We start from the raw sequence: 24,474 nt of genomic DNA, 5'->3' as shown, positions 1-24,474 counted from the left end.
AGTCTTTCTCCCCTCATAGTACTCACCATGAAGTTAGAGTAAGTGCCACACTTTTAACCTTTGAGGGGGAAAGGTGCTGGTACTGCAAACCCTTGAGTACCCCCAGAAAAATAGGGGCAAAAACTGGAAATTACCTTGAGGTAGATCAGGAAAGGTTTTGATCCAGCAGGTGCCAAAATGGGTTTTTCCACTCACATCTCATGCTGGGTTGTTTTACAGAGATGGAGGTAGGGCTGTGCTAGGACTGTTTTCCAACATCATAATATACCACCAGCTAAACATTGCGATATGGTGGTATATCACGATGTTGGAAAGGAGGTGGGAAAGAAGAAGGCAGTTGCCGGCCACCGTGCGCAGCTTCTGCCTCTTCCAAAACGTCTCTTCCTTGGAATTAGAATTGTAATTTGACATTGATAAAATGTGGTTTATATTGGATTTTAATAATTGGAAATTAATAAAAATTATTTATAAAAAAAATAAAACTCCCCTGATGTTTTATTTTTCCCTAATGAGGCCTCCCGCCGCCGGTGCCCTTCCACTGTTTGGATTCTGTTCATAGACCGAGATAAAGTTCACAAACTACTTCCGGTTTTGCGGAGTTCGTAAACAGGGCTGTTCTTAAACCGAGGTACCACTGTATCTGTATGAGAAAACAGGTTACACAAAAAACTTCTAGGGGGCAACTTTTTAAAAAACGAAGTGAGGAGGGAAATGCAACAGAAACATTTCTCTTCTGCCAGTACTTTTAATTTTCCTGGATTTGGTGATCCTATCTGATACTGTGCGGCAGTTGTTTTCTTTTTAACCAGATGTTATTTTAAGCTGTAAGGGGGGGGGGAGTTCTCCAGTTCATACATTCCTACCAGAAATATATGTTGTTCTTCGTTGCTTGCACCGTGGGCCAGGCATGATCTACTTGCTTTCCTGCCCATCAGTAGAGAAGAAACAAACATCAACAAGAGCCTCTGCTTAATTACAATAATGAAAATCTATGTGCTTATGCACAGTCTTCCTAGGCACAGTGGATATTTTTACTCTTGCCCAATTGAAACAACAGCTGCACACCATGTTAGAGTAATGTGCATTGAGAAGCATGATGCTGTCACCCAAGGCTATTCCAACGCGGGCCACTTTGACCAATGTGCCACTCCACGTAATCTGGAATCCAATTAAAATAGCTGAATTGTCACCTGCTTCATATCTAAAGAAAGTGAGGCAGATTTCAGCTTCTCGGGGAGAACCAAACCACAAAGGATTAGTCACAGTGGGAAAAGAAGGAAAATTGCCATAGAAAATGTTTGAATGGTGCCTGACATCTGCCAAAATTAGCACAATCCCAACAAATATCAGCCTAAATATTTCCCTCTGCCAAAGGATGCTATCGCATAAATTTTTGTCTTGGTGCTCTATTCCCCAATCAGAGTAGCAATTTGAAGGCGCTATAGTTTTTGCATATTCACTGTTGGATCTGTAGTAAGCCAGTTGTTACCCAAAGAGCTCAGAAGTGCAACTGTCACAAGAGACAAAAAATCAACGACGATTACTTTAGATTAAGGCAAGTCTGTAGGCAAAGGATGGGAAACCTGTAGGTGGGCTACAACTATCCTATTCCTTGACTATGGCTACATGGCTGGGGCTGGTGGGAATTGAAGTCCAAAAACATTTGGAGGGCTGATGAGCACACTTTGGACAGGGCAAGAAGACAACTATTATGGGCTGTTATAAGAAAAAACTGCTCCTTTTCCCTTACGGGGTATCCAAGAGCCCATATAGAGTCCTTAAGTGGGTTCCCTGGACCACAAGAAAACCTTTGTGGTGCCAAGGAATATGTGAGAAATAAATCATTGCTGGGGCCTGAATAGATTCTAGCTTAGTGACTGAAATGGCATGGACAATGAATTGCTGACCTGAACTTCAGAAGGGAGCCTTAACTAAAAGATCCAGAACCTGGGTTCAGAAGCAGGGGCGGAGCTACCTGCCCCGGCACCTGGAGCTGTGCGGGGGCGGGGCTAGCCGCCCGGACGGCAAACGTCTTTAGCTACCCGCCGCCCACACAGTGAGCATGGGGGTGATGCTTGCCGCCCACGCGGCGAGCTTCCCTAGCCACCTGCCGCCCACATGGCGAGTGGGCACCGCTAGCCGCCCACGGCAGAATTGTCCCTAGTGGCCTGCCACCTGCGCAGCGAGCATCCTGGGGTCTTGCCTGTGCAGCGAGCAGGGGTGTGTGGTGCGGCGATGTCACCCGCCCTCACGGCTGACACCCGGTGCACACTGCACCCCCCTTCTTCCGCCAGTGTTCAGAAGTAATCAGTAAACATTAAAAACACCTTGATCCTACCAGGTAATTCAATGTATGTTGTGGAAGAATTCCACAATTAGTTCAGAAAGTTCAGATTTTTGCAAACTTTCTTCAGAACTCAAGCTGCAATCACTTTGTAGGTTCCTATAACTGCCATCCTCTTACTTGATGATGCATCAAGAAGGCCCAACTAGAGAAGGGCCTGGTAGCTCAGTGTTTTTCAACCACTGTTCCGCGGCACACTAGTGTGCCGCGAGATGTTGCCTGGTGTGCCGTGGGAGAATTACTTTATATATAGTCAATATAGGCACAGTTAAATTTTTTTAACATTTTCTAATGGTGGTGTGCCTCGTGATTTTTTTCATGAAACAAGTGTGCCTTTGCCCCAAAAAAGGTTGAAAAACACTGTGGTAGCTGACTATGTTGCATCTGAGGACAATCTTGCAATGAAATTATTCCCAATTTCCCTTTAGATTTTCCCAAGGTCAAGTCTATTGGAGTTGAAGGCATGGTGGGACTTTGCCCACATGTTTTCAAAATGTATTTCTGATGCCTGACTTAAGTGTCCACCTCTCATTTGTGCTTTTTCCTCAGAAAAAGCTATTGAGGTACAGTAGCCTTTTGTCCTAGAAAATAGGGAAAGGGCTATCATGAAGTGCAGGGGAGGGGGTTCATAGATTTACTCCTTCCTTGGGAGATTCTAAGAAAGAGGCTAAAACCCCGAAACCTTCTTTCAGATCCTGATACTTTTTCATCCTGGATCATTCCTATGCTTATCCCATTTATTTATTTATCTATTTATTGAAGCACCTATTGTCTCACTATGCTTGCCAGCTGCCACTACGGAATTCACAAATAAAACTTCCCATTTGGCTCCTTTTCACACATTGTGTATTTGCTGCAACAGCCAGCAGTGTGCCCTGAAAGCCATGCCAAGGATGTTGATTACAGGGTGCTAAGGCAGTTGATTGGCAGCGTAGGATGCCTGAAAGCAGGTGTAGGAAGACATGTCACTTCACTGTTCCTTGCTAGAACAGTCACATGGGGTTGGGTCTTTCATTATATCCATATTAATATGCACAGGGAATGTTTGCCAGGCACACTGTCGAAAAAGAGCCAGAAATAACAGGTGCTGAATGTATCAATCTACACCTCCAAAAGATTTATCATTACTAAAGAGGACGCCCTACTTCATGAAAAAGTACAATCTGTGGCAGGCAGAGCTCAGCTTAAATTCCCCCCCCCCCCACTGGTGTAAATGGGGTGCTCTTTCTCTCTCAGCAAATTTTGTTGTAAGAAATCTAAGGGTTCTTCCATCTTCCAGACTTTTTTTTTTTTACTGTGCATTCAGGATTATTTGTGCTCATGATGAGACCAAGGTGGTTAGACTGTATACAACTCTGCCTTCAAAACTACAGTGTTACCTCGCTAGACGAATGCCCTGCTAGACTAATTTTTCGCTAGACGAATGGGTTTTGCGATCGGAGGTTGCCTCGCAAGACGAATTCATTTTGCAAAAAATTCATCTAGCAAATTGCAGTTTCCCATGGGAATGCATTGAAATTCAATTAATGCGTTCCTATGGGCAAAAATTAAAAAAAATTCAATGCATTCCTATGGGATTCGCAAGACGATTTTTTCGCAAAACGAATTGACTCACAGAACGAATTAAATTGTACTTGCACCTGTACTTGCACCTGCACCAGTTTTGGGCTGGACATGCTGCTTCATTTCTGATTGGCGCATGTCCAGGGCCGGCTCTAGGTAGACCCCCGGTGGCGCGGTGTGCTAGGGCGCCGGGCCGGTAGGCTGGGCGCCGCGTGGCAAAGCCGTGCGGAAACCATGCTGCACCCTGCGAGGGCAGGGGCGCCAGAGTGATCTCCGCCCCTCAGCACCAGGGTGCGCGACCTGCTCGAGACTGCCCTGCGCATGTCCCATAGCTTCCTGCTGAAACCACAGCCAAGAATGCAGGCCTTGGGCGGGCAGGGGGAGATGCATGCCATGAGGGTTGGCAGTACAATCAGGTCTGTGTCTGATGGCTGATACAACAAAATTTCCTATGGTGCTTCCCCCCCCCCCCCATTGAGCACAATACAGCTGGACCAACAAGTTGAAGAAGAAGAAAGAAAAACACACCAATCACATTGACTCATAGGAAAAATTCTTCCCTGCCCTGAAAAGAAACACCCAGACCCAGGTGGAAATAATAACAACTGGAGAAGAAGGCAGCCCCCACCACTAGTCACTTGGAAAAAACCAAGGGCGAAGGAGAGACACGCTGGCTCTCTTGTAGTAACAGCTGCCATTGCCACTCTAGGAATAAGGGAGCTGTTGATAAGACTATGGAGGCAAGAATGCCTGTCATTTGCTGACCATAGATTGTTTGCCTTTAGGGTGGGTTCTATTTCTGTGTGCATTTGTTTGTTGTCATTTTAATCATATTTGAGGAAATAAGCCCAGGTCATTTTGTGTGCATCACTCCTCCCAGAAAGGAGAGAGAGAGCATGCGGAAAGAGTGCGATTGAGGGGCTGAAAAACACTGAGCTTGGCTTGGCTTTAGTATGCCTTGTTCACTTCTCTCCTTTTTCAAAACTGGGAGGCACACAGTGGAAGAGGAAGCAAAGGAGGAAGTCAGGAGTCACCAGCCGTTTTCTTCGTGATCTCATGAATGAAAAGAAACTGTAAACCCTTGAAGGTATAGCTTGTGGAGATGCAACAGTGGGGGGATCTGTGAAGCTGTCTTTTTTGGTTATTATGTGGAAAGCAACCTGGACACTGGGAAGTCAGAATCAGAAAAGGAAAGGAAAGGAAAATCTTCTGAAACCCCCCCAAGCCCTTTTCTGACTGTCATTTTCTTTTAATCTTTCTGTATCTTTGCCACTAATTTGGGATTCCCTATGGCAGAGGTTTGTTGCTAGAACCTGAAAGGAGCAATGGCAAGGAATATTTAGAGGAAGGAAATAAAGTGCATTAGCAGGGAGCAGGTGCTTTTGTCCGACGGGAAACAATTAGAGCTCCTTGGTGCATTCAAGACTTGGACTTGCCGGTTGCCTCCATTGGTAGGCTGACTTCAAGCAAAGAGCAGAGAAGCAGTAACTGCAAAGAAGCAAGTTCTGTGCAACCCCCTCCTCACATAAAATACTCTACCTGCCGGTCTTTCCTGAGTTTTATCCCCCTTTTTAGTAACAGGTGCAGGGGGCAATCTTGCCTGGATACCAGAATTACTTTTGAACCCTATTTAGTTTAGTTCAATTTAAATTAAATTAATTTGGGTGTGTAAAGACTGATGACTGGGGTGACTAAAAGAAAAGCACTGATTCTCACTGGGAAATTAACTGGGAGTGTAAATTAACTGAAGAGGAACTGATTTGGGTGAACTTAGTAGGATGCAGGTGGCGCTGTGGTTAAACCACTGAGCCTAGGGCTTGCTGATCAGAAGGTCGGCGGTTCGAATCCCTGTGACGGGGTGAGCTCCCGTTGCTTGGTCCCAGCTCCTGCCAACCTAGCAGTTCGAAAGCACGTGAAAATGCAAGTAGATAAATAGGAACTGCTACAGCGGGAAGGTAAACAGTGTTTCCATGAGCTGCTCTGGTTCGCCAGAAGCAGCTTTCTCATGCTGGCCACATGACCTGGAAGCTGTACGCCGGCTCCCTCGGCCAATAATGCGAGATGAGCGCGCAACCCCAGAGTCAGTCATGACTGGACCTAATGGTCAGGGGTCCCTTTACCTTTACCTAGTAGGATGCAAAGGAACTAAATTATTTGTTTCAGGGCAACTGGGTGAAAGGTAAGAGTTTTGGGGTGATGCACAGAGTGGTTTGGGCACACAGTTTTACCCTGTATCATTTTGGTGGCCAGGGCCGGCCCTCCCATGAGGCAGAATGAAGCAGCCGCCTTGCACGGGGGAATCCCCCAAGCCCTTCCCCCAGCTGCTGGGGTTGCACAGGGCAGATGGCTTCTGGCAAGACTTTACAGAGCTTGTGTGAGAGATCTTGCCAGAAGCCACTGCCACACATCTCTCCGGTGGTGAAACAGGATGGGCCGCCCCTGTTGGTGGCTTTAAGTTTAGGCAATTGCCAGCCTGGTGGGGGCTTGAAGCCAGAGCCAGTTTGTGAGGAGGAGGAGCTGCTGCCATGAATGGGGAAGGGCTGTTCTTAGGATCTTGCAAGGCATCCTACTATCTCAGGGTTTGGCAATATCTCAAGGAAAGGCGGAATAGTGGCTCCTTGAAGTGAGCCTTCTCTTCCTCACCTCGCAGTGTCATCTGTCACTAGAGCCAGGGGATGCGAGAGGCAGACCCCTGCTGCCAGGGATGAATTCTTGGCTTGTGAGGGACAAACCTCTGGCTGCTTCATTTGGTCAAACTCGGCCCTCCAGATGTTTTGGCCTACAACTCCCATGATCCCTAGCTAACAAGACCAGTGGTCGGGGAAGATGGGAATTGTAGTCCAAAACATATGGAGGGCCAAAGTTTGGGGATGCCTGGTTTAGAACCTCAGCCAGTAGGCAGGGTATAAATTCCTCAAACTAAATAAATAAATAAATTGCCTTATGTGTTTGTTCTCACCACCTAGAATTCCAAAGTGGGGGCTTTTATGTTGTAATCTCTCAGGCTTCTTCCCCCCCCCCCCATGTTATTTTTCAGGACTCAGATGCGTCTCTGTCTTGTTCTAGCCAGTTGCTGATGCGAAGAGCACTCCATTGTTTGGAGCGACCAACTTGATGGCAACATTCCCAGCCAGGACTGTATTACCGGTAGGTGGGTCCTTTTGCCAATATGTCTCTCAGTTTCTGGTTTTAGCTGTTGTTTTCATAATAACCTGGTCTGTGGATGACTAAGAACCCCTTCCTGTCAACCTGTCCTCCTTGGCTCTCTCTTGTTCAAACTCCTAATCTTACAACATAACTATACTGGGAGGATATGTAATGTATTGCATTGCATCCCATTTAGTTGGTTTCGGTTTTTATTCTCTGCAAATGCATGCTGCCATTTTTATCTTTTTTCAATTTTCAGGGTTTTGGCTAAAGAGTTAAAATCCAAATATTTGGTTAAGTAAAATATTTCATTTCATTTCATGTTCAGCTCATGTAAGGATTTTCACTTTTTTGGCTTGCGTCCACTAGATCAGATGAAATCACTGTAATAATATGTGCAAAAAACAAGTCTCCATTATGTTACTCTGTCAAATGTTGGATGCTGTGATAGAATGAGAAGAAAAACAGGCGCAGGGGATGTACCAAATCATCGTTTGCTATAAGGCTGCTCAAATTATCTGTCATTACCTTGAAAGTAGCCTAGTTGGCGAACTATGAAGATTGCATATGACCAGTTGGAACAAGAGTGGATGTGCAGCCTTTCGACTAGCGAGCAACTAGCAGAAAACAGCTCTTTACACCAATGCAGGAGGCTATGAGTTATACTCCAGAATCCCAGCATGCCATTTATTAGATGTTTACGTAGTTCTTTCTTCCCACTGGACAAAACAATTTCAACTCACCCCAAAGTCATTTCCCAGTCACACCACAGAGTCTTCCTGAGAGTTTCCATGTCAGATTGAAACTTGCTGAGGCAATATTCCTGGATGAACTGCCCATAGGCGACTTCATGGCATGCCCTGACCACAACAAAATGATGGGCTGCAATGGAAAGGCGGAAAGGGGAGGGAGAGACAAAAAAGGGGGGGAAAGGTAAAGGCCAGGACTGAGTTGATTGATTCATTCTAACACATTTCAAAGTTACCCATGCAAGAGAGATGCTAGAGTTCCTTCCCTCAGAAACATCTCCATCCTCACTCCTGGGATAAGCAACCATTAGCAGGAAAACCATTAGCACTGCTTCCTCTGCATCCCAATTTGAGGTAGATCTAATAAGTTGGACTAACTGCCAGTTGAATAAGCAATTTGATGGGATAATGGCCACCTTCCAGCTGATTCTCTGCTGAGGTTTTTACCTCAGGAAGTAAAGAAGGGGGAATTAAGAAAAAAATACTATATTGCAACACACACACACCAATAAAAGGTACGTACTGCGGCCTGCTGATTCATCCAAAGGACTGTCGTTCAAAATTAGGAAGAAAAACACCCCCTATAAGCTAGTGTTGTAAGATTCTGCTCACTCTTATTAAACTTCTTGCCTACAGAATATCTGCTGAAAAGGTGCCTACATATTTACAAATTTGTTTGTCTTCTTGACCAAGCATTTCGATCACCTCCCATGACAATATGAGAATTCCCTGATAGAAAATCAATTGCCCCCGTGCCCATACATCTTGAGAAGACTGTAAAGAAGTCTCTGATGAGATTAGAGATGGGAAGGCCTGGGGAAAAAAGCAGAGGAAAAAACAAAAAAAACCAATTTTCCCCCAAAGCCATTTTTTCCCATTTGGAAAAAAAATGAAAAAAACCTGGGTTTCCCCCCAATTTTCCAGGGTTTTCCCCACAGGTTTTCCCATCTCTAGATGGGATATAAACATTAATACAAATAAAGAAATACCATTACTGAGATCAACCATCTTGGGTCTGTGCTTCCATAATTTTACAATCACCCTCCAATTCCATGGAAAGAAGAACTGTAGCAGCCCAAACCCTAAAACCATGGAGATGCAGGATAGAAACATCGATGTTTTTCAAAAACAAAAAACACCATTCTAGAAAACAGGTGTAAATAGTTGACAAACTATTTTATTGATTAGATAATAAATCAATAAATAAATCAATAGAAGATAAATCTCTGCTTGCCCCTCCAGAGATATTCCATGACAGTATAATTCAGATTTACAATTGTTTTTCCCTCTGTTTAGCTACTTTGTCAACCATTACAGGAATCAAATGGGAGCTAGAAAGCCTCTATCAAACTTCTGTGTGGAACAGAAATTGCCTTACTAGACTCAGGATAATGATTGGTCCCACTAAAGATAGCCCTTTCCTATTGTTCACTGCTTGCCTTAAAAAATAATAATCAGTTGTGCAAAGGCTAAAGACATGAATAACATCACATCTCATTTGGTCCACAGAAAGCAAAGAGGCTCAATATAGTTCTTGGCTACCTTACTCCATCATGTCCATTAGGGGATATGAGCCTGACATTCATGGCATAGTTCCGCATGTACAGGCAATACTATTTGCTAGGCATTTACAGCCCAGAATGTTGGCAGCCCTGCGCTTCCTCCAGGGCCATCCTGGATATAAAAAGAGCCTGTGAAGTCCATGAAGACACATGATAGTCCTTGGACCAAAATAGACCAACACTCTATCTATGCTGGTAAAATACACTTATATATACAGCTTTTACAAATGCAACCCATATATAATCCATTCCTCCATCAAGTTCTGCAAATTTACAACAATAGTATATATTTCTTTCCAAATCCAGTCAGAGTTCTCAAACTACTATATTGATTATAACTAAGGTAAAGCAACAGAACTCGGGGTGTCTAACAGTTTGAATTTAAATTTAAATTGTTTTTAGTATTCGGTTGGAAGCCGCCCAGAGTGGCTGGGGAAACCCAACCAGATGTGCGGGTATAAATAATAATTAATTAACAACAACAACAATATCTATTATTATTATTATTATTATTATTATTATTATTATGCTTCCTTGAAAGCAAATCCTGCTGAGGCCAGCTAATATTTTTTCCCAGGGATCAAAATAAGAAGTGCTACTCTCTCCATAAGACTAATTTTTTCAAGAGCTCAGAAATTTTCCACTATCACGCTTAATGTAATTTACATGTCTGATATACTTGAGTTCATTAAGAAATATTTTAAGTTGCTTATTAGTAGGGACAAATGAAAAATTTGATCTTTGCCAGTTCTGATTCACACTGAACTGGACTAAATGGACTACACTAACTGGACTAATGTGTAGATCAAAATGAAGCTATCCACCACTTATCCTGGCTTTTACATTTGTTTTAAAAATTATGTGCCTTATAAAGGTAAAGGTAAAGGGACCCCTGACCATCAGGTCCAGTCGTGACTGACTCTGGGGTTGCGCGCTCATCTCACATTATTGGCCGAGGGAGCCGGCGTATAGCTTCCAGGTCATGTGGCCAGCATGACAAAACCGCTTCTGGCAAACGCCGTTTACCTTCCCGCTGTAGCAGTTCCTATTTATCTACTTGCATTTTGACGTGCTTTCGAACTGCTAGGTTGGCAGGAGCTGGGACCAAGCAACGGGAGCTCACCCCGTCACAGGGATTCGAACCGCTGACCTTCTGATCAGCAAGCCCTAGGCTCAGTGGTTTAACCACAGCGCCACCTGGGTCCCTTGTGCCTTATAAATGGGTCCCTAAGGCACCTGGGTCCCTATGTGCCTTATAAATGTTCATAAATACAGACATACATACATAATACATAATAACACATAATAATAAATTATTATAATGTACTACAGATTTTGATTAAAAATGTACCAAAATGCATTCCTATTTTGAGAAATAATGTGTTCAGAAACATCAATTTAATGTGGGTTTTTATAAAATATTGTCGAAATAAAGCAAACGTATGAATAAACTAATCACTGTGGCATCCTGTTCTACTTTAAAAAGGTAAAGGGACCCCTGACCATTAGGTCCAGTCGCGGACAACTCTGGGGTTGCACGCTCATCTCACTTTATAGGCTGAGGGAGCCAGCGTTTGTCCACAGACAGCTTCCAGGTCATGTGGCCAGCATGACAAAGCTGTTTCTGGTGAACCAGAGCAGCGCATGTAAATGCCGTTTACCTTCCCACTGGAGCGGTACCTATTTATCTACTTGCACTTTGACGTGCTTTCGAACTGCTAGGTTGGCAGGAGCTGGGACCGAGCAACAGGAGCTCACCCCATCGCAGGGATTCGAACCACTGACCTTCTGATTGGCAAGCCCTAGGCTCTGTGGTTTCAACCACAGTGCCACCTGCGTCCCTTTGTTCTTCTTCCGGCAGTCCTAAAAAAGAAGCCAGCAGCTAATCTTCTAAGGCTTGAACCTGATTACTAGCAGATCCATCCTTACTTACCAGAATCATAACAACTGCAGAGTTGAAAGGGACCCCGAGGGTCATCTATTCCAACCTCCTGCAATGCAAACATCTCCACTAAATACTGTACTATTCTCAGAGAGTCACCATTGTCATTCTGCCATCAAAAACACTAGGTACGAGCCTAAGAACCTTGTGAAGGGCACAGCCCAAGTGCAGCTCAGGTGACATAAATAATCGGATGTTGCTCTACTGTTCACATAAGGAAGAGATTACTTCCTTCAAATTACTCTCTCACCCACAGCTCCATGCCCTGTGTTTCACACCATTCCCAAGAGTCCTCTAGCCACCAACAGCAGACTTTTCTCTCATTCTGTGACTGTGAAGTCCATTTCATTTGCAGAAAAGAGTTAAAATCCAAATATTTGGTTAAGTAAAATACTTCATTACATGTTCAGCTCATGTAAGGATGGGGGGGGATTTACATCCTCCCCCCATGGTGTCTGGAACTCTAAGAGCAAAGCAAGGTGCTAAGGAAATGTTTAGCAAAAAATGTTTGTTTTTAGAAACTGTAATTTATTATTATTATTATTATTATTATTATTATTATTATTATACCCTGCCCATCTGGCTGGGTTCCCCCAGCCGCTCTCTATAAACTGTATAGACATGGATCCAACACAGGAACAAACCAAATCAGGAGACCATATCATTTTATACACTTCAGCTCCTTATAACTTTCCAGAGTTGCAAACACCTCCCCCCATAGCTGCCAAGTTATCCCTTTTTTACAGGGATTTTCCCTTATGCTGAATAGGCTTCCTCGCGAGAAAAGCGAAAACTTGGCAGCTATGCCTCCCCCCCCCCAAATAAAGTGAATGCAGTGCCTGAATTAAAAGCATTCATAGCTTCAGGCTGATGACATATTAGTCCTCAGAGGCTTCTCCCTCAGCAATTATAGGATTGCATGAAATGCTTGTGATGAAATCTAAAACCGAGAGCTGCTCACCAGTTTTTCTACTTTATTGCATGTCCTAGAGGTGATTAATGCTTCTCCCAAGCCTTGGTGGAGTTTGACCAATCGTCTATCAATGTCAAGAGCTTCCCAGCTCTCAGCTGGGAGTGAGCCCAAAGCTAACAGCTGGGCAGGTGGCTGGGGTTGTAGCTGCTGTCCATTTCTGCGGAGAGGCAGGCAGTGACTAGGCCTCTCAGGGACCCACGGATTTGCTTTTCTCCTTGGTCTTTTCTGCCTACCAAAATGTAAAGCATTTTGATCAAACTGTCACCATCCAGCATTCAACATGCTCCAGTGGATTTGCTTGGATTGCACTCATGGCTTTATGATATTAAAGAACTATGAAAAATACTTTGTAACCCTTTCCCTTTTGAACTGGCTTGCATAAACATTCCAATATTCGGAAGGGTATTGCATCTGCCTGTGGGTATCAGAAGTGAATACCAGGGGTCTTTATTGACTACTTGCCACATGTGGCTCACAGGACAGCATAAAGGAATAAAAAACCTGTAAAACAAAAAAGACAACACAACCAAGTATTGTTTAGCTCTTCACCTGAAGGCATGGTCCCACAAGGTACATGCTTATTTCCATGAAGGCAACTAAAACATGCCTGCATTTTTCCCTCCTGCATCCTCTCTACGTAAACACAAAACCAAAGCAGCTAAACCCTTTGCTGAGCAACTTGTTTCCTTTGCAGAAGAGACTCCCTCTTGCAGCAGAATATTCAAAACATTCAATTGCAGCAAGACGCCCTCCTCCTGCAGTGCGCAGATTTCTCGTGATGAGCTGTGGGTTTTTCTTTGTTCTGGGGCTGAGCAGAATTCCACGTCTGTAGGGATTCCGGTTTCTTGGCAAGGAATCTCAAGGCCCATTTCCATGGAGATGACATAAAAGTGTCGGAAGAAAGTCTACCAGTGACAAATGGTGAAGTAAAGGAGGAGGAGGAGTCCCTCTTTCTCTGTCTTGCTACTTTCTTCCTGAACCTGGCCAACTGACTCAGGCCTTAGTCCAAGCTGCGGGTCTAAGGTCCGCTTGCTAGCCTTTAGCTAGATCAGCAGTGTCCTGAATGTCCATTTTCTGTCCATGATCCCAGGCTCTTCTACATGGCAGGTAGGTCCCACTCACAGACATTTCTCCCTTTTTTTTGGCCCGTCTCTAGGGTACGCCAGTTGTTGGGTCCTGAGAAACCCACCTGCGAACTTGCTCGTGATGAGTATGCAAAGGACACCGAAATCTACTGCTTCTCTCCCTCCACCTGGCTCACCTCTCTTAATGCAGCTGCAGGAAGGGTGAGACAGCACTGGGGGGCCAGCAGCCATGCAACAACACCTTTGATCCATCAATCTTTACCTGTGGAGGCTGGTGCCAGCCCTACCCAGTTGCCTTAAAGCCCATCCTTGGGCTTTTTGAAGACATCTGGTTAGCCACTATGGGAAATTGGATGATTAATCAGATGGCAATAATACAATATGGGCTTTTCTTACATTCTCAGCTATCTGCTGCTCATCTACCTCTTGGGCCTCTTCAGCTACCCCTGAACATGGGCTTCTGGGTCAGCTTTGACTTTGTCTAGCCTGTATAGGAATTGGGCTGGTAGTTTTGCAGCAAATAGGTCGATATCAGCTGGGGTTTTATCTACTACTACTTCCCCTTGGGGACGCAGGTGGCGCTGTGGGTTAAACCACAGAGCCTAGGGCTTGCCGATCAGAAGGTTGGCAGTTCAAATCCCTGCAATGGGGTGAGCTCCCGTTCCTTGGTCCCAGCTCCTGCCAGCCTAGCAGTTCGAAAGCACGTCAAAGTGCAAGTACAGTGGTGCCTCGCTTAACGAATGCCCTGCTTAACGAAATTTTCGCTTAACGAAATGATTTTTCGAGCGGAGGTTGCCTCACTAGACGAATTCGTTTGCATTGAAATTCAATTAATGCGTTCCTATGGGCAAATTTTTTTAAAAAAAAAATTCAATGCATTCCTATGGGATTCACTAGACGAATTTTTCGTTATAAGAAAAGACCTGTGGAACAAATTAAATTTGTCTAGTGAGGCACCACTGTAGATAAATAGGAACCACTACAGCGGGAAGGTAAATGGTGTTTCCGTGTGCTGCTCTGGTTCACCAGAAGTGGCTTTGTCATGCTGGCCACATGACCTGGAAGCTATACGCCGGCTCCCTCGGAGTGCGCAACCCCAGAGTCGGTCACGACTGGACCTAGTGGTCAGGGGTCCCTTTACCTTTACCTTTTACTTCCCCTTAGTGCTGATGTAGTTATGCATGTTATTATTGTTATTTCTGTTGTCTGGTCTAAGTCTTTGACCATAAGAAAGACGGATTGACTTTTTCTAATCATTGAGGAAGCAAAGGCCTCATCTCCTTACAAAGCCTCCAAATTTACTCACAGTTGCTCTAAGTTTCTCTGAACTCACCATTACAACTTCTCTGGCTACACACACACCATATCTTTAATCACCTTCTTTCCTCAGAGTATTCTGAGCACTGAGCTTTACACAAGACAGAGTTACAATTCCTAGCAATCTTTAACAAACTTTAAAGGAAAATAAAAAAATTCCTTCAGTAGCACCTTAAAGACCAACTAAGTTTATATTTTGGTATGAGCTTTCGTGTGCATGCACACTTCTTCAGATACACCTTCTTCGTGTATCTGAAGAAGTGTGCATGCACACGAAAGCTCATACCAAAATATAAACTTAGTTGGTCTTTAAGGTGCTACTGAAGGAATTTTTTTATTTTGCTTCGACTCAGACCAACACGGCTACCTACCTGTAACTAAAACTTTAAAGGGATAGTGTGTACACAGCCTCTGGGAAGACTGCTCTAATTTACTTCAGGCCTACTGTTATATTTGCTCTACTTTGGCTCTGCGACACCGAGAAACACCGTTCCACTCCTGATAACATTGGGCAAAGTTCCCTATGGAGTGTATAAAAAATCCTTAATTATTATTTGTTTGTTTCCTGCCACTAAAGAATTGGGGAAATTGAAAGTGAAGTGCAAGTACCTTGGTTGTCAAACTTAACCCGTTCAGGAAGTCCGTTTTACTCCCAGAACTGTTCAAAAACCAAGGCGCAGCTTCCGAGCCGTGTTGGACGTTCAGCTTCCAAAGAACATTCAAAAACGTACAAGTCCCAAGGCATTCGAGAACCAAGGTACGACTGTAACTATAATTTGCTGTCAGAATGGAATCTACTTGGAGATAATAAGTCACAGTTCTGGAAGTCAGACCAAGACTGATTTAAGGGGGAGACATTAAGGTGGAATGAATGGCTAATAGTATCTAGGACATTAAAAGCATCCAGTACTTTTGGATCAATCAATGACCATGATATTGTTAAGCAGTAGATGGTTGAACAATTAAAAATGATCGATCGGTGTTTGATGATGAAGAAGAAAATGAGTCAAAGGATGATGGAGGGAAATGAGCCAGAGGAATAGGAGATGGAAAATGGAAATGGGGTATAAGCAGAGGCTTCAGATGAAATTGAGGAAAAGTTGGCAAGACTAGATCAAGAAATAATTAAACTGAAAAACACAGATGGTCATGTAGAAATGGAATGACTTCCATACAAGTATTAGTAGGTAAAGTAGAATCCAAATGCTGATTTGGAGAATTATTGGGGAAAAGCATTAGAATCATAGAGTTGGAAGAGACCACAAGGGCCATCCAGTCCAACCCCCTGCCAAGCAGGAAACACCATCAAAGCATTCCAGGTGGCTGTCAAGCCTTAAAGACCTCCAAAGAAGGAGACTCCACCACACTCCTTGGCAGCAAATTCCACTGTCGAACAGCTCTTACTGTCAGGAAGTTCTTCCGAATGTTTAGGTGGAATCATCTTTCTTGTCGTTTGAATCCATTGCTGGAGCAGCAGAATACAACCTTTCACCCTCCTCTATATGACATCCTTTTATATATTTGAACATGGTTATCATATCTCTCCTTAACCTTCTCTTCTCCAGGCTAAACATACCCAGCTCCCTAAGCCGTTCCTCATAAGGCATCGTTTCCAGGCCTTTGACCATTTTGGTTGCCCTCCTCTGGACACGTTCCCGCTTGTCAGTATCCTTCTTGATCTGTGGTGCCCAGAACTGGACACAGTACTCCAGGTGAGGTCTGACCAGAGCAGAATACAGTGGTACTATTACTTCCCTTGATCTAGATGCTATACTCCTATTGATGCAGCCCAGAATTGTTTTGGCTTTTTTAGCTGCTGCATCACACTGCTGACTCATGTCAAGTTTGTGGTCTACCAAGACTCCTGGATCCTTTTCACATGTACTGCTCTCAAGCCAGGTGTCACCCATCCTGTATTTGTGCCTTTCATTCCACCCCCACCCCCCAAAAGTGTAGTACTTTACATTTCTCCCTGTTAAAATTCATCTTGTTTGCTTTGGCCCAGTTGTCTAATCTGTTAAGGTCATTTTGAAGTGTGATCCTGTCCTATGGGGTATTAACCACCCCTCCCAATTTGGTGTCATCTGCAAACTTGATCAGGATGTCCTCAAGTCGATCATCCAAGTTGTTGATAAAGATGTTGAATAAGACTGGGCCCAAGACAGAACCCTGTGGCACCCCACTAGTCACTTCTCTCCAGGATGAAGAGGAGCCATTGATGAGCACCCTTTGGGTTCGGTCAGCCAGCCTGTTACAAATCCACTGAATGGTAGCATTGTCTAGCCCACATTTTACCAGCTTCTTTACAAGAATATCATGGGGCACCTTGTCAAAGGCCTTGCTGAAATCAAGATAGGCTACATCCACAGCATTCCCTTCATCTACCAGGCTTGATGGAGTGGAGGGGGGGCAGCTTGAGCCTTCAGCTTTCTTTAGTTCTAGCAAAGAGAGAGTACACTGGCAGACGGGGGGCTGGGTGCCATCGTGGACACCCCCCAGGATGCACGCCACACCCCCGCGGACACGCACCACATCCTGGCGGATGGCGCACCACGCCCCTGGGACAAGGGGCACACCCCCAGGATGTGCTCCAGCCACGCCCCCATCTGTTCTCCACACCCCCAGGATGTAGCTCTGCCACTGAGAGTACTCTGCATACAACCTGGATCGAATTCAGGGAATGGTGCTAGAGGATGAGATCAGAATGCTATTGTAAACACAACAGGAAATGGAACTAAACATATGGAACTGGATATGAACTAGCTATAATGAGAAACAAAAACGGAATATTGACCCAATGTGTGTGTGTAGACTTTAATATGGACATGGATGAAGGAATATATTCTTCTTCAATATGGAGTAATGGTGGTGGGAATTAATTTTATTCTGTGAACCGCACTGAGACCCCCGGCTATAGGGTAGTATATAAATGCAAAAAATACTACTACTACTACTAATAATAATAATGGAGGTAAAATTAAAAGAAAGAATATCATTAACATTTATTATTAATAATAATAATTAGGGTACCTATCTTGAACTTTTCGTAGGGAAAAAAAGAATGAGACACCTTGACTTAAACAAAATATTGTTTAACAGAAAGTGGAGAAGATGGATGTTCACAAGGACTAAAGATTTTAAATAATCAAATTTTCTTTCTTCCTATTTTTCCTTTATTTATTTCTATTGTCCCTTTCTTTCAATTTTCTGTTTCTCTTTGTTTTTTCTTTTGTAGTTGTAATTTTACAGTATTATGATAAAATTGTAATAAAATATCTTATACAAAAGAAACATTTTCCCCAAACCATAACATGTTCAATTTGCTATTTCTTAGACAATAAAAATAACTATTACACCAAAGAGAGTCTGACTTGTACCGTCTTCTGTTTCCTAGTGAAGAGTTACAAGCTAAACAGTAGTAAATAGTTAATTATGTTGCACAGATAAGTCCATTATATATAGCACAGTCCAATGCATTATTCACTAGTCTTTTCGCAAAAGAAAGTGCACAGAAGGAAGCAAGAAAGAAGGAAGGCAATGGACCTGACCTCAAAAATAATCCCACAGTTTGTATGACAATTTCATTTTTCAGCATTGTAACTGAAGCATTCCCCCTAGAAGCCTGCAAGTGTACAACAATATTTCATATTGATTTCAATACTTGCCTCAAATTTTAAAGGGAAGAGGAATGGGCTGACAGGGAAACCCCTGGAGTAACATGGTTCACAAGAGCCTTGGAGGTTTTAAATGTAAAAAACAAACCAAATTGGAACCAATGTATTTTAAAAACAACAAAAACACATATTGATTTTTATTATTAGTTTTCCACATTCACATTCACCAAAACATTGACTTCCCTCCCCCCACTTCCATGGCACTTTCTATCAATTTCTGCTGCTTAATTTAATCACTCTACAACCTCTCTTTCTCATTTTATCTCAACATAATTTATACTGCTGATTTGACTCTAATTCTGCTAATGTTTTAATTTGTTTACAATGATTCTTCACATACCATATTTACTTGAATGTAAATGCGGCATCAAATCTAATGCACACCCTAATTATCACGACGTAATTTGCCCCCCCCCCAAAAAACACGGAAACACCGTTTACCTTCCTGCCGGAGCAGAAGAACCTATTTATCTACTTGCACTTTGACGTTCTTTCGAACTGCTAGGTGGGCAGGAGCAGGGACCAAACAACGGGAGCTCACCCAGTCGTGGGGATTCGAACCGCCAACCTTCTGATTGGCATTAATCACTCTACAACCTCTCTTTCTCATTTTATCTCAACATAATTTATACTGCTGATTTTACTCTAATTCTGCTAATGTTTTAAAACATTAGCAGAATTAGAGTAAAATCAGCAGTATAAATTATGTTGAGATAAAAGCGTCCCAGACCCACCTCTGACTTCCATCCTGTGCCACACTATCCAGTTTCACAGATTCAAATTTGATTTATAACTTAAGAGTACTAATAAGACACTTTATTAATATTAAAATGGTAATTCACAAATCAATATACATAGTGCTACTTTGGCATTACTGTGAAATGAAAATCCGTGATTTTTACATTTTTTTCTTAGCCAAAAGGCTGAGAAGCTATTGAAAACCAGTGATTGATTGATTGATTTAAAAACTCACCATTTCAATGAGACACCTGAGCAAACGTCATTTCAGATTTCATTCCAGTGAGGGGTGATAAGTGAAAAGCTAACTCACAGCTCACCTTGTACAACCAAATTGGGGTTTTGTTTTTGTTTAGAAGGTCACCTTTGTTGAGAAGCCTGTCCATGGAGACAGGTGCTACCAAATGGCACAGGGTGAATGATTGCTTCACTTGCCAATTCTAAGTCACTAACTGATATCCAAAACTTTGGTAATATTAGTTGCTGAAATTTCCCTTTTAAGGTTGTGCCACAACAGAGATCAAGGATTATTTTCTGCAACTCCTTGTCCTAATTCCTGGCGGCTCTGTGTCCACAGCGGATGCTTGTCTTCACTAGATACCCTCCCACAAATTAGTTTTTTAGCTTGTGTTCTGGTGTGGTACAAGGGAAGAATGTGCTGAGTTCTGAGTGGTGGGGTAGATTTTAGCGTGTGGAGGAAGGGATTATTGCTGCTTCTCTTCTGAAGAAGACACTTCCTTCTTCTTCCCACTACCAAGCATACTTCTGCATTATAGTCCCAGCATACTTCCAGTTGTGGAAGAAGTCTAGAAAGCCAGAGAAACAGACCAGAAAGTGAACAGAGCGTCCGTACTCCATAGAGAGCTATAGGAAGGTGGGGCATACAGTTGGCCAGAAAAGCCTTTCTTACTGAAAAATACTGAATATTGCCATTCTCCTGCCTCTTTGCAGCCAGCATTCGTGGAAATTGTTGAAATGAGTGTCTCATCAAAACAATGTGTTCTAGCCCAGACACTGCATTTAGTGATCCTTTGGTTTGATCAACCTTAGCTAGAGTCCAGCTTTGTTACGACCCACCTGGGATGGCCTTGCTTGCCATCCATTTGTGGGTTTTGACCCACAGGCTGAAGACCTGCAGTGATCCAGCTGTTTTACTTTGCTTCATTTCCAATCCAAGGAAAGAGATTTAACTTCATATTCTACCAAATAATGATTTGCATTACTGCCACCAATAAGGCAACACATAAACTTGCAGCGCTGCAAGGGAGCAGAAAGGTCACTTACTTTTACCCTCCACTGCAAGGCAGGGTCATCTCTTCCACTGGTATAACATTATTGCAATAGCAAATTGTGATACCAAAGGGACCACGCTTGACTGCAAGTGCCACAGGCAGCAGGCAAACACAGTGGTGCAAATCCTTGGCTCACAGCATAGCCTTCTCAGGACACCTGAGCAATACCTGTGCAGTAAACATGCTCAATGACACTGTGGGACAAAGCAAGTACAAAGCAAGCCATGAGCATGTAAGAAGATGGCTATTAACCTACTAGCCCCACCAGGAAACACCCATCTTCCTTTTCTGTACGTCCCTTATAATTTAAGTGGCCATTTCTGTTAGACCTTTGCTTGCTTTTGATACAATTTGTCATGGGCTAAATATTTGTCAATTTTAAGCAACTCCCTGGAAAGGTGAAAACTTGAGCAGTCACACATCTGCACAAAGTTTAAGCTGAGGAATAAAAATGTACAGGATAAATTATATGATGTCATTTTGACAGGTGGGCACACAGGGTAAGGGGAGATAAGGATCTAGTTTCCTGCCAGATGCAGATCTCCCCTCCCCGACTTACAATGCACGCTAACTAAGGTTACCAGATTTTTTTCAATGAATCCGGGGACACTTCATTGAAATGAGTCGGAATAATAGGATTGTGTCAGAGGACTTGATTTATAAATCTGGGGACTGTCCCCGGGAAACGGGGACGTCTGGTAACCTTAATGTAAACATACTAGCAATATTTCTGAATGCTTAGCTTCTTGAAAGCACAAGGCACCTTCCCTTCACTGTTGATTTCTATATGCTGCAAGAGATGATTTGTAATACAATCAAATCCCGGAAAGGAAAAAGATAAAACAACAACAAAGGTCTGCAGGCAAATGGTTTGAGCAGAGGAAGAGGGATTTACATGGGTGGCACAAACAAGTTTTATAATTTATAGAACCATGGTCTGTTACATGCAGCCAATTCCGGGAAGCGAGTGGCTCAAGGATGCAAGAAAGCCACCAGACTCAGTGTAGGCAAAAGCCTTGTCCTTTATTCCCATGTGCACTTTAGGAATAGAAATGCATTCTATACAGTACATGTTCAGATTCCTGTACTGGCATTGAAGGGTTGCATCCATCTAAAAAATTTAAAGTGCTGGAAAAAACACATATATGGGCACATGTCAAAGATTGGCTGTCAGGTCTGCAGCTGGTGGCCAACCTGGATTTGTTGTGTGTAATGTGTGAAAGGGCCTGCAGTGTTGGTGAGTCTCTGTTCAAATCCCTCCCTGGGGCTGCCTCAGGCTTGCCTTGGGATGTAGCATGCCTGCCTCAACTCTGCTGGCTCGAGGAGACTTACTGACTTCAGGGGTTAACGGAAGTATCACATCTGCCCACTCGTGTGTGGGAAAATAAAGCAGAAGCTGGGTGCAAATTCAACAGAAGAGAGTAGATTTTGTACAATCAAACCACTTAAAGGGGACAAAAGAAGCAACGCGCTCACATCACAGCCAAAGGGTTTGAGGAAGTAAAATGTCTCAAAGCCAACCCACCCTCACTCTCACACTCACACCCGGGCTAGCTCGATGGGAAATCTTCTAGACTGCATTACAGACATTGTCATTGTCACGTATTAGCAAATCCTGTTAATTGTTAGATGGATACCAACCGACATTATCTCAGGAAGTCTTCAAAGATCTTCCTCTATTACTACGGCGTGTGAGCAGCAATCACCTTTGTCCCGTGCCTCCATTATGCAAAGTCCTTGTCTCCTAAACGCGCATCGGCACAAAGCAACACTCACCCAGAACGAGCCACACGAAGCGCTTCAGCTGGACGACCCTCGCCAAAGCCATGGCTTGGAGAGAGCGAAAGAGCCTGCCGACTCCCGCGGACTTCACTGCAAAGGGGCGACGCGATCCATGCCGAGGAGCGAGGCTCCCCTGGAGGAGCACTTCGAAAATGTCTCTCGCGCGAGAGGCGTCAAGAGGATCCCCTGTACTGTACCAGCTTCTTGAAAGAGCGCCGAGCTAGGATCGCCCCTTCCCGTCCCCCCCCCCCCGAGGCAGAGCTCTTCGGAACGCGATCGGCTCCTGAAGGGGCCACGTGGGAGCGGAAGCTCTGATTGGATCGCCCCGTGGATCGCTCAGCTGAAAGAAATCCTCTCCGCCTTCCACGCCCCCCGCCCCCGGCAAGGTCCTGGTTGCTAAGGAGGGCGCAGAGCCCGGCAAAGGGGAGCCGCGTGCGCGCACCCTCGCCAGGCGCAAGCACCGTGCGCAAAGGGAGCGCAGAGGAGGAGACCTGAAGTTGCTGCTTGGGAAAGAAACCTCGCAAAGGGACTCGCTCGGCGTACGAGCAAAGAAGCCAGACTCAAAGCTACAGGATGGAAGGTGGTTATTAAACTAGTGAGCAGTGAGCAAGGTTTTGAGCTCTGCAGAACTCCTCGACAGTGGATGTTTAAAGGGGAGGGAATGAATGATGAAGGTTGCAACAAATGTCACCCTCCAGGTGAGATTCTGGATCGAGAGGAAGATGACCTTCCCCGCCCCTCTGAAACGTCCAACCCAAAAAGTTCTGAATATTGAAGAGACATTTCTATGCATGAAGGTATGCCTTTGTGGTTGACAGCCATTTCTAATGTTTTGTGCCGATATCGAGTTTTTCCTCCAGGAGTACCTATTTTATTCCTCTGAAGTTCACATACGAATGACGATGTGCAGAGCATTTCAGAAAGTGGGCACCTGCTATCGAGACAGAAACACGCACTCCCCAGTTCAGAGGAACAAATTGTTACCCGAGTGACTTTCTAATATAACCATTTAGAACATCATTTTTGCCAACGGTTAGCAGCCCATTCCCAGTGGGAGTCCACTGTAAATAGAAGTGTGCATTTAGCCATACAATAAAGGTTCATAATTACAAATACATTATTCTACTAAGCACTTCCTGAGACCTAGAAGGGAATACAAGGGTTGTGTCCATACTGGGGAGTTGGTGCATCTATGGGTTGCTGTTTCTGTGTGTTTGTCTTCATCCATATAGTAACACTTTTGACTTTATGCTTCCAAAATCTTTCTCCTGCCCATCCTAGTGGATGGTGCTCTATCTATGCCATATGGGATGTGTTTGCAGTGTTGTCATCTCACCTCAAGCAGTACTTCGTCACTCACTGCAAGTTCCAGAAACCTGGGGCATATTATAGGCATACATTTAAGTGTGAATTTATTTGTGTTCAAATACCTTCTATTTATTTTTTACACCTTTTTTTTTAAAAAAAAGATTTGAAATACAAGTTCCCTCAATATACCATATATGAAACATCAATTAAAAAAATTGAAAAAGGTGTTGCTCCCATGTACTGAATGAATGTCCCTTGACCAAATCCTTAGAAATGTTAAGTTTATTGGTAATAAGGCTTCTGTCCCAAACCTGGTATGTTTACATTTATGCCAGTTGCTATTATTACCCAATAAATTTCTTTTTCTGCCATAAGCCAGTCCCACAGGTCAAGAGTACCTGGCAGAAAACTGCATTATCATACCTGAAGCTTAAAACTCAAAAATAAAAGTTTAATTGGTGGTTGCTTAGAGTGCAATCTGAAATGTACTGATGGTTTTCCGCCCAGTTTTCCTATCCCACTACTGACTTCTGGGAGAAAAAAAGGGTTAACTCAAACCTAGCTGCAGAAGAATTTAGAAGGCAAGGAGCTGGACAAGTTTCCTTCACCTTTTTCTTTAAAATACATTAAAAGATGTTGCTTTGTGTGGAAAACCACATAACATTTGAATGGAGAAAGCCATTGGGGGAAGCCCATGCAGTGCTGCCCAGCCAACTCCCACCCACCTCAGCTAGCACAGTCCATGTCAGGGATGCTGGGAAAGGCACCATTCAAACTCCTGTTCCCACAGCAGTCTGCCTATTCCTGGTAAGCTGCTGCTGCCGCTTTGTGCTTATGGCTGGATTGTGCATTCCTAGAGTGTGATGGCCTCCTTACTGAAGATTACCAAGCCTGGAACGTTTGGGTGTAGTCAGCTAAACTGAACTCAGCGCAGACCCACTGGAATGAGCCTGATTCAGTCAGGCCCCCTAATTCCAGTGGGTCCACTCTGAGTAGAG

At 43.8% G+C, this 24,474-nt stretch overlaps 1 protein-coding gene across 1 annotated transcript in view; it reads right to left on the bottom strand.

Moving 5' to 3' along the window:
- Nucleotides 1–22,413, bottom strand: part of RAMP1 (receptor activity modifying protein 1) — a 42,564-nt gene extending 20,151 nt beyond the window's left edge. Inside the window, exons 1-2 of the mRNA XM_035140713.2 lie at nucleotides 22,163–22,413; nucleotides 7,798–7,936 (exon numbers count right to left, since the gene is read on the bottom strand). Of these exons, the coding sequence (XP_034996604.1) occupies nucleotides 7,798–7,936; nucleotides 22,163–22,214 (191 nt within the window). The 5' untranslated portion in view covers nucleotides 22,215–22,413. The remainder of the gene's footprint in view (nucleotides 1–7,797; nucleotides 7,937–22,162) is intronic.
- Nucleotides 22,414–24,474: the final 2,061 nt, after the last annotated feature.

The sequence above is a fragment of the Zootoca vivipara genome, chromosome 1, assembly GCF_963506605.1.
Source record: "Zootoca vivipara chromosome 1, rZooViv1.1, whole genome shotgun sequence".
Classification (NCBI taxonomy): Eukaryota; Metazoa; Chordata; class Lepidosauria; order Squamata; family Lacertidae; genus Zootoca; species Zootoca vivipara.
This window is presented reverse-complemented; position numbering and strand designations above follow the sequence as displayed.